The sequence below is a fragment of the Echiichthys vipera genome, assembly GCF_963691815.1.
Source record: "Echiichthys vipera genome assembly, chromosome: 6".
Classification (NCBI taxonomy): Eukaryota; Metazoa; Chordata; class Actinopteri; order Perciformes; family Trachinidae; genus Echiichthys; species Echiichthys vipera.
The window spans coordinates 5,570,314-5,584,217 of NC_139831.1; the positions used below are offsets into that span (position 1 = coordinate 5,570,314).

The 13,904-nt window shown below is 41.7% G+C and overlaps 1 protein-coding gene across 1 annotated transcript; it reads left to right on the plus strand.

Annotated features, from left to right (window-relative positions):
- Positions 1-1,585: 1,585 nt before the first annotated feature.
- On the plus strand, positions 1,586-12,737 carry fgf24 (fibroblast growth factor 24; the record flags this gene model as incomplete). Its single annotated transcript, XM_083915812.1, has 5 exons — positions 1,586-1,617; positions 1,795-1,831; positions 6,699-6,876; positions 10,132-10,238; positions 12,459-12,737. The coding sequence occupies 5 exons, from the start codon at positions 1,586-1,588 to the stop codon at positions 12,735-12,737; spliced, it is 633 nt and encodes a 210-aa protein (XP_083771938.1).
- Positions 12,738-13,904: the final 1,167 nt, after the last annotated feature.

Consider the following 13,904-nt stretch of genomic DNA (forward strand, 5'->3'; position numbering starts at 1 on the left):
ACTGAAGTCACTACAGGAGGCCCTTTGAAATCCCCAACATGGGAAGTATTGTATGTAATCATTTAGATTCATTTTAAATATCAATGGGGCAGGAATGCCGAGGATCCAGTTTTAATGGGACAATAAAGGCGAACCACAAAGGTTTTCTTTTTTTTTTTAATGGCAACAGGGATGTGGGCTCACTTTACTGCTGCCAGCTCGTAAACACATTCACACCTCTCTTTCATTTAAATGCGGGATAAGTTATAGCACATTATTGAAAAAAAATCGACGTCGACGACCGACTGCATTTGAATGGTGTCTGGCAGAGGCCGAGCCAATCCACAAACCTGCTGCAGTTTAAAAAGCACGAATAACAGAGAGGAGCAGCTTCTGTAGCTCTTCCACACAGCAGCTCTGACGGTAACAGTGTAATAATACCAATATAAATATCTGCTTTCATTATTATTATTATTGTTATTATAATTAAATAGGCCTTAAAGTAAACGGATAACATGGTTTGGCCTTAAAGTTCAGATAAAAGATAAACTGTCTTAATAAAACTCATAAATAAGACAAAAATGTATCCTCCTATTAGACACAGCTCTCATAAATCAGCCTGTCCTCTTCCTTATCCGAAAACCAATTAAATCATGTCCCAAACTCCCTTCAGGATTTTTTTCTAAAAAATAATTTTAAAAAGCAAAAGATCTCCTCGTCCTGTTCATCTCCTTTTTGTTCTGCGCAGCGCTTTTCCACCGAGAGGAAAAAAAAAACCCTCTCCAAGCCGATGGTCTCTCCAAGATTACCCTATCAGGTGCAAACCGCTGACATGTTTCCACCCACCAACAACAAAAAAGCCTCTCTGTGCCCAAATCTCAAGCCGCAGACGCACAAACACCACTGACAGGCACTGCTGCGCCATCACCAGCCCCCAAACCTCTCCAGGGATCCGCATCTGCCGCTGCAATTTCCACACTACTTTCTTTTTGAAAAACTTCACTTTTTCTGCGCCTGGATAAGTTTGTTTGCCGACTTTTAGCGACTTGTTATTGGTGGAAGGGCGTTTTATTATTCACTGCTTTTCCCTTTTTTTCCCCACCGCAGCACTTGGTAGAATAAAATGACCCATGCAAGGTGTAGAAATCCCCCGCAGGTACGGACGGAGTTGAGGAGCCTGTGATCTCAGGAGCAGCAGGATTGGGATTGTGGGTGCGCAAAAACTCGAAGGATATTTTTTTTTGGAGCGAGGCGACTTTTGGAGAGGTTGAATTCGGAATCCTTTCCACGCTTGGCACCGATTTACGGAGACGTTCCGGGATTCCGGGGAGCGGAGAGGAGACTGAGCTGAGCAAAAACTAATCTTCTGGATAATTCCTCCCCGAACAAGGAAACACCTAATGTTGCACTTCGTGACTCTGTTGCTGCTCTCCAGTGATCTATCCTTACACTGGGATTCAATCTCCTACTTACCCCCGGAGTTGTGCGCGTAAAGGACGCGCAAGGGAGCGAAAGCAAGAGAGAGGGGGGCGATCTCGCCAGCCTTTTCCTGGGGCTCGAAATCTGTGGAAGCAGGTGTATTTCAGGTGTAATTCTGCGAGTCAAGATGTCTGTGCTGCCTTCGAGGTTCATATACCTGTAAGTGTTCCGTTTGCTCTTTGCACAGAAACTCATGCATTCTTACCAATAGAAGTCGCCAAAAGGTTCATATTTACGCATTGCTTTCATCCAGGTAGGCTGCGTTTTATTCTTCGTGTAATTGCCTGTGTAATTCACTCCCTCCTCCCTTCTCTCTCTCTTTCTCTCCCCACATAGGTGTTTACATTTTCTGGTCCTCTATTTCCAGCTACAGGTATGTTTGCTTTCTCGTTCAAGTCATTTGAGTGTATGTGTTTGCATGCCACCGTGCAGCTTTGCGGATGGGTTTATGTTATTTTCAAAGCGGTCCTGGCTGGGATTGACTTGTTTATATCAGATCAATATTCATAGATATTATTTATTATTAGGGTCCTGAAGGGGAAACAAGGCCCATCATTTTTGAGAAGGAAAACATTTGTTATGCGAAAAATAATTGATTCAATCAAAGGAGGGCATTGCAAAAAAGGGTTAAAATAACAGCCTGCAATAGATCTACTGAAGAGATGGGATAATATAAAACATCATAGTGATACACAATGATAAAGTATAATAACCATATTAACAAGTAACCAAGCTCAACATGGAGCGCTGTAAAGACACTACATTCCCATGCATTAACATTAAAGCAGCAGCATCTAAAATACAAATACAGTTACCGCGGTTTAGTCCCCATAAAGTGACTAATGCAAAAAGAGTGTAACCCCTGCAGTGATAAATAAATATCACAGGGAATTCGGGAGTGTAGGAAAACGCGTCTGAAGCGCATCAGCTGTTTTCTACCCGGACTGATCTAATATGTCCGATCAGTACTATAGATCCTGTAAACAAGAAGACAACATGAAAAGCAGTTGTTTTTAATCTGGAGTTGAAGTAGCAGTGTCGGTCTTTTACAGCAGGATAGTGTAGTAAATATGGAGATCCCCGGGGTTAAAAGTTGTTCCTTGAGCAGATGGGCTTGTTTGGCGCTCGTTGCCTCGCTTTTTATTAGTCGCGTCTCACTTTGAACAGTAATGATTTGCAGGCACCCACTTCCCTAATTGCCGCAGTGATTCACATGTGATGCACAGAGCACGCTCCTTCACTCATAAAGCTATCTGATCACTTTATTTGCTATGACGTGTTTTTTTATCCTAATTTTCCCACGTGCTGTTGTTTTGGATTAATCTCTCAGTGTTGTTGTGATCTTGAATATTTAAACAGGATAAACTCGTTTTTAAAAATGAAGAAAAACAGAGCAGGTTATTGTTTTGGGATGCATGTTCTGCATCTTACATTTATATTGTAAGGATATAGTTTTGATGTGATTATTTCTTAAACCTAATACAAAAATGATTTGTATTTTTGTCAGAGGAAAGTGAATCATGCCAAGACGAGGACTTTGAAATTTGAACTTTTGGCATAAATAAAACCCTGCTAGAATGAAAACTTGTTAGTTAACTATATTAAATTTTATTGTCTGCACAAATCAGGTGTTTTACCATTTTGTGCTGCCAGGATCTCCGGTCTGTGAGCTCGGCCGCTCTCGGGGACAAAACAACAGGTTGAACTCCTTAAGTCAATTTTCTGAAACAGAAATTTCTCAGAGACAAAATATCAACCCCCCAAACTAGAAACTACAATCTCCTGTAAGTCTATATGCTCTGATTATTCCAACACAGCTGGCACAAACAAAGCTATAGCATCAAGCGATCACTCTTTACATGTAAGAGAGGATGAACCTCATGCAGGATGTGGGCCCACAGACACATGAGGTGCACTGATGAATGATATTTTCTGCTTTTTGCTGTTGTGAATTGCATGTTTGTTGTGGTTTAAAAAAACAAGTCAGATCAGATAAAGGCAATTATCAAACAAAGGAAATGCTCTCAAGTGCTTTCAGGATAATGATCAAACCAATAAAAAAGCAGGAATAGCCCTTTAATGCCCTCCTTTCACATTGCCTCTCCGTGTTGTTGGCCCATTGTGCCTCGGCACTGTTACACATACGTCTAATGGCACTTACACGTCATGCTGTGGTTGTGATCCTATGAGGGAAGAGAACAGAAGCAACCACATTTGGAAGTAAAGTTTGAACTTACTGCCAACGTGTGAGAGTGCATCTCTCCCTATTTGTGTGTGTGTGACCCTGTCGGTGTGTGTCAAACAGATAGCAAGGTGTATCTTAGATGGATGCGACAACTAAGCTTCCTGGGTAAATATGAGTGCCAGACTTCTGAAGTTTCAACCGTATCCGTTTTCATGCTGTGTCTTTGAAGAATGGAAGACGGCGTGATAAAAAAAAAAAAAAGCTGTTGTCGCTCGTGTTCACCTCAGCCATGTGCTTAGGCTTGCCTTTCCCTTGAAAATGCAACTGTCTACCAAACACACCTTCATGTTTGTTTAGAGATGGGGAGATTTGGGATAAATCCCTGAGCAGCCCAGTTAGGCAACGTTTGTTGTGTGTTCATTTGATTTTCTCGCTCGTCAGCTTTGAGGTTTATTTTGAGCGAAAGTTGACAACAGACGATGCTGATGTTTGACTTTTGAAGTGGATGCATCATTTGCAGCCCATTTGTGCTAGATGGACAATTTGCTGCTGCATGGATGTTTCATTTTAAACCAGCATGTTTTTAGTGGTAAAACAGCTTCTTTTCTTTTTTTGTATGAGTGTTTTGTGAAGCGCGGAGATCACTTGTGAGTCATACTATTTGAGTCTTTTTCCTCGGATGAAAAGTCCAGTAGGTGCCACTTTTTTCTTTGTCTGTTCAGCTGTTGTGCCTGATGCTACTCATGCTAACTGCATAGCCCTCTAATGCATACTTTTGGGAACACTGACAAGACAACAAATGTTTAGAGCATCAAATGTGAACGCTTACATGAGTACTGCTCTCTGTTGGGGGAAAAAAATAAAAGAAGCTCCATTGTTGTAGCCCCTTGTTCTCCTATGGCATATTATATTTAACATCCTATTAATTTCCATATTGATTAAATGTTGTAACTATTTTGTCTATATGCCTATATTGAAGATGTGCATCACCCTAAATGTTTCACACAGATGTGAATCAAAGAACTGAATACGTTGCATTGTGTTTTCAGCCTCTTGATGCAGTAAACTGCAAATCTCTTGGTGGAGTTGATAGGTAGATCGTTTGAGGTGCTGGTTGAGGGTAACTATAGCGATAGGGTTATCTTTTTAGATCTCAAGAAAGTACTGGTCTTGATTCATTTTGCTTTGCAATTTTGTGTTGAGTGTATGAGAGGACCATGTATTACATGGTAATCATGGCTGAGCAGTTGTTTAATGCAGGTTGTGTTGGAAAACTTACTTGGAGTGAATGTGATCTGTCTAGAGACAAAGTGGCTGGGCTGAAATCTACCGGGGTAAAAATGATGATACTTTTATTTTAAGAAAAAAGTATTATCCAAGAGAGAAATGCATATCCAAGATACGTGTACTTGCCATTAAAAAATACGGTTTCCCCCAATTAAAGATCCCATTACATGTAGTGCATGTGTGTTGACGCCGTGAAGTCAATATGAACACCATGAATGAGTTGCATGAGTAGGTACTACATGTCGATATCCAGCCTCTCATTTTCTACACTGTCCGATGCCAAAAGTAACATTATGGGCGTGTTTCCTAAATGTCAAGATACAGAAGCTGCGTCCCAGCTCAGGGGCTGGATCCTCAGAGGTCCACATTTCTAGACCCAATACGTCATAATGAGCCAACAAGTCATTCGTATTACAAAAGTCAAAATGCAGCCCAGAAATGCTGCATCTCACGATATACTGGGCATTTGAAGGCAGAAGTCTTTGTGTTGCCATTAGAAGTTGGTATCCAAAGTCACCATCAGTTTTTGGTTTCTGGGAAGTTAACTCATCACTTCTGGGGTGCGGCATTGGCCCAGCCTGAAGGACCCCTCTCCATGGACATTGCTCTTCAAAGGATTATTCCATGACACCTGGTTCATAAGATACGATTTGAAAGATTTTTCCTGACTCAGTTTAAGGATTTGTTCTTCTGAGGCCACAATTTCCCATCATGTTCGCTACATGTTGTTAATTTAGTGAAGTTAGAATAACACAGACCCAGGGTATGTAATGTGTATATAATTAGCCACCTGAGAACAGCCACATAAAAAGCCATTACTGTGCAATTACCACACCATACAGCTGGGGAAATGGGATCTCGGCTTGTACTGAGATTCCAGGGCTTCTGAAAGTATACGTTTCCTCTCGATCTTCCACATGTTGGGTGACGTGCTGACAAAGTCTGCCATTTCCTGTCTTTTTATGTCAGGTCTAAGGTGACTCGTAAACAGGCGGCTAGTGATTTCTTAAAGGTGGATTTGGACAAATCGATCCCAAAGTACTCTTACAAGAGTGTATTTGTGGTTCGAGGTGCCTCTTGCCATCTCTTAGTCTTGTCTTCCGCCCGCTGCGTTGCCTAATTTATGGACCCTACTTCGCCTGCAGGCAGATATTTGTTTGATGATAGTGCAACAGGTCTGGATGCTTCAGGTGTATAATTGCTAGTGGCTTGCTTGCTTGTGGAAATGGAGTACAGGTTTCTCAATAGCGCCCGGGGCACATAATATACTGCTGTCTCAATATGGAGCAATAGAGGGTTGCACCATAGGCTTTGCACTTGTTCTGTGGGATTTTTGCTCCAACATCATTAACACATCTTGTGCGTAGTTATCAGCTTGTAAATGCAATGCATATAAAATGTGCCAGTTAAAAGGGAGAAGAGAAACCCTAAAATGTGGCAGCCACAATTTCCTTGTTGGTATCTCAGTTTTTAGCCCCTCAAGCACAATTTTTTTGACACAGGGCCCATAAAAGCAACAGCACGCATTACTTAACACCTGTGCTGCGACGATCACTCACTGTCTGTCTTTCCCTCTTTCTATGTTTCTTCATCTTCTCTCTCTCTCTCTCTCTCTCCCTCTCTCTCTCTCTCTCTCTCTCTCTCTCTCTCTCTCTCTCTCTCTCTCTCTCTCTCTCTCTCTCTCTCTCTCTCTCTCTCTCTCTCTCTCTCTCTCTCTCTCTCTCTCCTTCTCTCCCTCCATTTCCTCCTGTCTCACACCTCTGTGCAGGAATCCCAGCAGACCTCTGCTGATTTCAAGTTTTACATCGAGAACCACACGAGGAACCCGGACGACGTGAGCCGGAAGCAGGTCCGGATCTATCAGCTTTACAGCAGAACTACAGGGAAACACGTCCAAATCTTGGGGAAGAAAGTCAACGCCAACGGAGATGATGGGGGCAAGTATGGTATGGGAGAACTCCTGTGCATCTCACCTAGTTAGTCTGCTATAACAGGATGAGAAATCACCACTGCCTACCAGTCAGATGATGGTGCTTCTTTACGACTTGTTGTGTGGAGGTCGTTTTCCATGCTCTGTGTTTGGATAGGGCAAAGTAGATGGTTTGTGACTTTCATAAGCCACCGACTGCTGGTTAGGGTGGCTGGAAACTATGAAATTGCTGACCTTGCAATGGATGTTTACTGCAGCATTTGGGTATCCAGAGCAAAACTTTATTTAGCTTGATAGCTTTATAGGCCAATGGCGTTTGCCATAATGCCAAATATGGACCAAAACAGGCTTGTTTGTTTGCCATTCTGCAAAATCTACTTCACTGTAGGGTTTTAAGTCCTAGGTTGTCCTGTATGATGCAATCATGTGGAATAACTCAACGCTATTGACTAAATGTTGGTGTTTTTCAAAAGGACTGGGATTGAGTCTGGGGGAAATGCCAATTGGTAAAGTCTTAAAAAATATTTGTCCCCAAACTTGAAAGGGAAAGAGGAAGCTCAAACGAAATGTATAATCTTTGCTATGGTCATTTTCACATTTAATGTTCAATGTGCTAGCAGTCTAGCAGTGTGTCTCTTACCAACTTGCCAAATGTTAAGCATAAAGATGACAAAAGGACGGATTTAGTTTTAAAATTATATATATATTTATATATATGTATGCTCCTATCAATCTTCAATATAACCTCTTTGCTCTTTGCATGGACTTGTTCACAATTTCAAATCAAAACAAATGCAGTGGATGACTAAATTGACGGTCAGTGAAGTGCTCTTTGATGCGGCGGCACAAACATAAGGACTTGTTTTGTGCTTTCCTTCAGATATTTTGCTCATAACAGCTGACTCACGACTCTAAAATTGCTGGTCTTGAATGCCTCTGAATGAGTGTGTTCAGTCACAGATGCGCCGAGGCGAAGTTTCCTCACTGCTTGTTAGAGCTTGAGTGGAAGCAGATCCAATTTTTCCCATGAGGCCTTGCCAAATCTTCCCTCCGCCCCTCCCTCTTTCTCCAGTCCCCCACCTCCTCCTCCTCCTCTTCCTCCCCCTCCCCATCCAGCTGCAGTACCTGGCACCTGTGAACTCCTTTGCACTCACTAATAATGCTCAGGAAGATACTCTCCTCGCTCTGATCCACTCTCTGTCCCTGCAGCTTCGCAGCGGAGGGCCACAAACCACCACAGAATAAATGTATTGCTTCGATGTCGAGATTTATGACCGCTGTGTCCGTATCAGTGCAGCCAAAGTGCAGGTGTTATCATTCTTCTTAGGTATTAATGCAAAAAAAATTCCACTGCTTTAAAGAGACTAGAACAATCCTTTTCCAGAACAATCCATCATAAATGATACCTGTTGTCCACTTGGAGCAGATGGTGGGTCAGTGCGAAAGGCTTTAAACGTATAAATGATGTGGAATTAAAGCAGGATTTTTCCGCTTTTCTGACAGCTGACCCCATGCTGAGGTCAATAAATGGCTCTGGCTCCTTATTGTTCATATTGCGCCAAGGAAGAAAACTGTTCACTGGTGAAGAAGTCACTGGAACGTGGGATTTAATGTTAAAACGTCGATCAGATATTCTAAAATTTCTCTGACGTTTATATGCAGCTATGGCTGCCAATGAAGTCTTCAGACTGAGAAGTGTTTAAAGAAATACACAGAGATAATATACAAAACATCCCAGTGACCACTCACTGGATGCTGTTTAGATCAAATGAAATGACTCCATTTTTGTTCTTTTGCCATCAGGGGTCACAGACAAAGGGAACACTTACAGTAGGGAGGAAAATATTGGTTTATCTGATGTTCTGGGTCGAGACTTCATAGCTGAGGTTAAATTTTGGGTCTCCATGTAAAACCAGCTAAGAGCGAGAAGGCCAAAGTGTTGTCAAATAACTCCTGATTTGACTTGCAGAGCTGAGATATCTTTGTAAACATCATTTGCTTTATGTGCAAACCAGGATTTTTTTTCCTTCTTAGGACCCTAAAAAGCTCCAGACTGATTTTCCCAGTGATTAAAAAAAGTCAGAAATCCCCAAACAAGACCCACAAACACAAATCCCTCACAACTAGAGAAGGAATAACTTCTAAAGTTTCACCTTTGAGACAGGTTTTTTCCTTCTTCCCACTTTCCTCCCAAGGTTGAATTTTCGGGTGAGGGGGAGGAGGAGAAGGGGAGTTACTTCTGCCCTCGAGCCTGTCCCATCCCCTTCGCCTATTCTTCCTCTGCTCCCTTGAGCGCTACTGAATGGCCCTGTGTGTTAAACAAATGGATCATCTTAACTTTTTGATTGAGTGAGCACAGACTAAAGGGAACTTGAAACCTAATCCTGAGGGGCACATAACCGCTCCACAAATGTTTGGCAGATCTCTTTGCTGGTCGAGGGGCGAGCAGAGACAAAGGTGACCTCGCAGGGGTTAACATTTGGGGTGGGGGGATAAAAGAGCCGCCGGGATGCGTCTCGAGAGTGGATTACTGCTGTTTCAGGCTGAAGTGGCGGTGCCATTGTTGTTTTGGTGCATATATGGTAGATTGTAAAGAAAGTTATACACTTAGTACACCTTCATTGAATTATTGCACCGGAGACTCAGAATTCATCTCTTTTTGGTATTTTCTTTCTTAGAAAACAGCTTTAACCTCAAATATTTATATTTACACAAAAAAAGATGCCAACGTTTGCAGCGTGTGTGGAGTCATTTTATTTATACGGACCCAAATCACAAATGTAAATGTCCTGGATTGTGCTGAATTTTGTTGGTTTGTGATTTTCAGCGATATTACGATCAATAATTTCTCATTACCCTTGATGTTATTAAAACTTTCTAATCTCTGGTACAACGAGAATTGGTGGTTAACTGCTTTGTGGTGTATGATGAAAAATGTATTCATGAAGTATCAATTTAATAACCCCAAATACTGTAAAAAGATTTCATAATGGCTGAATATCTAAGTTTGCTTTTGAGGCTCAGTGCTTGATAAAGCTCTGTGTTAACCCCTCAATTATAGAGTGTTTGCAGGGTTCCTTTGCACGACTGGAGATGAAATATGATTATTTTTATGTTTTAAATATGTGGGGATTGAAAAAATGGACTATTGAAAAAGTGCAGGAGCCCAGACACTGTCGACCATAAGTGACTGGAATCCTTAAATCATGTAAATGTTCATGGAAAGACTTGTACTCGACCTTAACAGTCCACTTTTTCTTTCCTTCTCCAGCTCTTCTTGTCGTCGAGACAGAAACCTTCGGGAGCCACATTCGAATAAAAGGAAAAGAGAGCGAACACTACATTTGCATGAATGAGAAGGGCAAAATAGTCGGAAGGGTGAGTATCTGTTGTTTTTTATTTTGGGAGTATTGTTTTTTTTTTTTAAAAAGGAACGAGTGATCTCGGAAAAAGCTCACTATTTTCACTAACGAGAATTAATCGCCACTTCCTAATATCAAAATGAATATTTCCAACGGAGCTCCTAATCCAGGCTGAATTGAATGCGGCCTCAGATCTGCTTTCTCCTGCTGTTTTTGTACACCCTAACAAAACCCCTTTGATAACTCACAGCCCTTCTTCCATTACGTAATCGGCCTACTCCTTTGACACTCGATCAGTCAATTACGGACTGCAATCACCACAATGCATTGAGAGACTAATGGTCACTTAGGAGGAATGCCATTGCAATTATATCACTTAGTCACACCAGGTGGCCACAAGCGCAGGATGACTGCATGCGACTCCGCGGACGACCACTTCGATATGGAAAAGAAGTTAATATTTGAGAACGTACACTGCGGAGGCCCACGTGTGATTTTGTTACGTTAATAACTCATGCTGTCAGCGTCGGAGGGGCTGCAGCAATCCACACACTTTTTCACTCTCTCATCACGGTCATCTGTTGGAAACATGCAATTTTTTTCGTTGTAGTTGCCTCATTTCTTTAAAAATGTCCTTAGACTTCCTCCTTTATACAATCGTATAAAAATACATTTCAGTTATCCAGTGCTGGTGGCTTTCACTGTGCTTAATGATAAAACAAGTATTGATTGGAAATCATGGTAATTTTAGGCGGATTCAATTAAACTCAGCAGTTTTGGCATTAAGATTTAAAAAATGTCTTTTCACCCAATATTTTTCTAAGATAATCCACCGACTTCTACAAAGAAAAAGTTCTAAAGTTGCAGAATAGCACATCTACAGCGTGCTGTGACCACAGCACAGAGCAGTATGGTTCCTGAATCCTACAGATGATTGATTGATGATGCTGATTTCCTTCAGTGTTTAACATGTGTGTATTTAAATTAATTTAACTCTGCATCATCATATTTTGAAAAACACAAGGCGGATCTTATTAATCATTACAAATATACAGCTCAATATCTCAAAGCAATAGTTTGACATTTTGGGAAAGTCCATGTTTTGCTGGGACTTAGATGAGAAAATTGACAGTCTTTTATCTGTTAATAATGAAGCTATCCAGCCAGTCTTTATGCTACGCTAAGCTCTCGCTACACATTTAGCATACTGGCGTGGGATTGACATGAAGCTTCTCTAACTTGGCACGGACAAGAATACATTTCAAAACAATTTTTCTAAAATACAATCAATATAATGTGCCAAGAAAGTGAAATAAAGACCTCAGTTATTAAAAGTCTGTGAAAGGGTACAACTAGACAGGGAGTAGGTTCATATTACAACAGTGGAGTAGAGAGTAAAGGCACTAGTCATGTGAAAATGAATACATTTACATTTAACCTTAGTTTTTTTAATCTTAGTTTAACCTTTTTTTTTACTGTGAGTAACAACTAGTTCAGTCACCAGGGAAAAAAAAGTTGGCATTGTACATTTCTGCAAACCACTGATATGGTGATATGAAATGTCACTGTCAGGTAGGGCCCCCTTTAGCACCTGTATAAGAGCCCAGTGATGACGTAGTATGACGAGTGTCAAACTCTGCGTAGGTCAGGCAGGTCAGGGTGGAACACCCAGAAAACCAGTGTGGAAGTGAACAGATGTACTTATTCCAACCCAAACCATGACCTTTTCCTAAACCTAACCAAGTAGTTTTTACCTGAATTCACAACATTATCCATGAGTTTAAAACTGCTACCATGCAGAGTGTCAAAAAGTGACGGCATAGGTCCTGACAATGCGGCGTCATGTGACGAGTAGGAAACGAGAGCGGGCTGCAGCGGTTCAGAAACGATGGGATTCAACATATCTGTGGTTTGCAGAAATGTACATTTCCAAAATTGTATTCTGACCACTGGGTTAGTAAAAACTTTTTCTTTTCAATCATGATTCAAACTCATGCTTCATCCCTCAGGGACGTTTCACTTACAAACTCGTGAACATGTTCTCAACACATAACCAGCATTTTAGACTTTAATCTATTTTACACCAAACTGAAAAATACAAAACGCCAACAGAAAAGCAAACTATTCTGAGCCCGGACACACTGATGCAATGGAAATAAGCCAGAATGTTAGCTGAAAGAGAGGTCATGTTACTATGTTAATAATGAATCATGTCCTATTTCTTCCCTTCTTTCAGCCCGATGGAAGGAAGCAGGAGTGCGTCTTTGTCGAGGAATTCCTGGAGAACAACTACACAGCTCTTGTGTCGGCAAAGTACAAAGGATGGTACCTCGGCTTCAACAGGAAGGGGCGGCCCAAGAAAGGCTCGCGGACCACGCAGAGGCAACAGGAAGTCCACTTCATGAAGCGCCCGCCGAAGGGCAGGTTGGACCCGCTGGAGGAGTTTCGTTTCACCCCAGTAACTAAGCGGACACGAAGGGCTCGGCGATTAAAAACCAACCCCAAGAGGAACTGATGGGACCCAATGGGACAGCACTAATTTTCCTCGGGGGGGAAAAACAAAACAAAACAGAACTATAACTGAAAATCTCAAGCTTCTCGTCTTAAAAGAATCACCTTAAAGACTTCAATTCTGTAAACGAAAGACAGAAAAAAAGAACAAAAAAAAAAAAAGTCAAAGATGTTTTATTTTTGTATTTCAGGATGACTGAATATTTCCTAACTCTTGGATTCTTCTGGGTTGATGTCATTGTGCTAACGTGTCTGTCATGTTATTTATACTGGATAAACTAAAGGACCTCTGAGAGAATGCCCGTCGCCGTCGTCCTCAGCTACGTTTGAACTGCGAGCTGAGGGCGTGCTTTCTTTTTGACAATGGGGGCTGAAGCGGGAGCTGACGCAATGTTATAAAAATCAGCCAACTAGAGATTTATTGGAATACCTGTCGGTTTTTGTTTGTGTTGCCCCTGACAACGTGGATCCCATACTTTCCACTGGAATCAGACACCATGGAGATGAAACGGAGAGAGGTGGCAGTCGCAGGTGACACTGTGCTGCCGGGATAACTGTGTAGCTTTGAGTGCAATATTTTACAGGTCTCTCTCCTTCTCTTCCTCTGTTTCTTTTTTTTTTTTTTTTTTCCATATGTCTCTCAACCTCAGCTCCACTTGTGGCTCCTGGAATGTGCTGAACCCTTATGAGTGCTGTGTGTGATTTCCTTGACATTTGCATGCAGCCTGTGATTCAGCTAAAACATGACATGCTTTGACTAGTCTGGCACCAGCCGTGGCTTTAGTCTTGTTTAAACACCTGAATAGAAAAACAATACAAACAGCTGACGCGATCCATAATTCCACAACATCTTCCAACTTCATCACATTCGGGAGACGGATGTTAAGCCCTCTTGGATTCACTTTTTAACAGCTCTTCCTCACATGTGTTGAAGTTGTTCCAGAAAAGGATGCCTTGATTCCTTGAGTGTGAGCTAGCGAATATTTTGGGGCTGGTGATGAAGACTTCCTCTACCTCCTTGTTCTTTTTGTTTATCTTTACCTAGTCTGACTGTCTGTGATCGGTTAATCTCAAGAACCTTTCAGTCAACGCAGGGCTGAACGGAGCTCTTCTGGGGTTTTTTTTTCCTCTCTCTTCCAAAATCATCTTTTGACCGTGAGCTCATCTACGC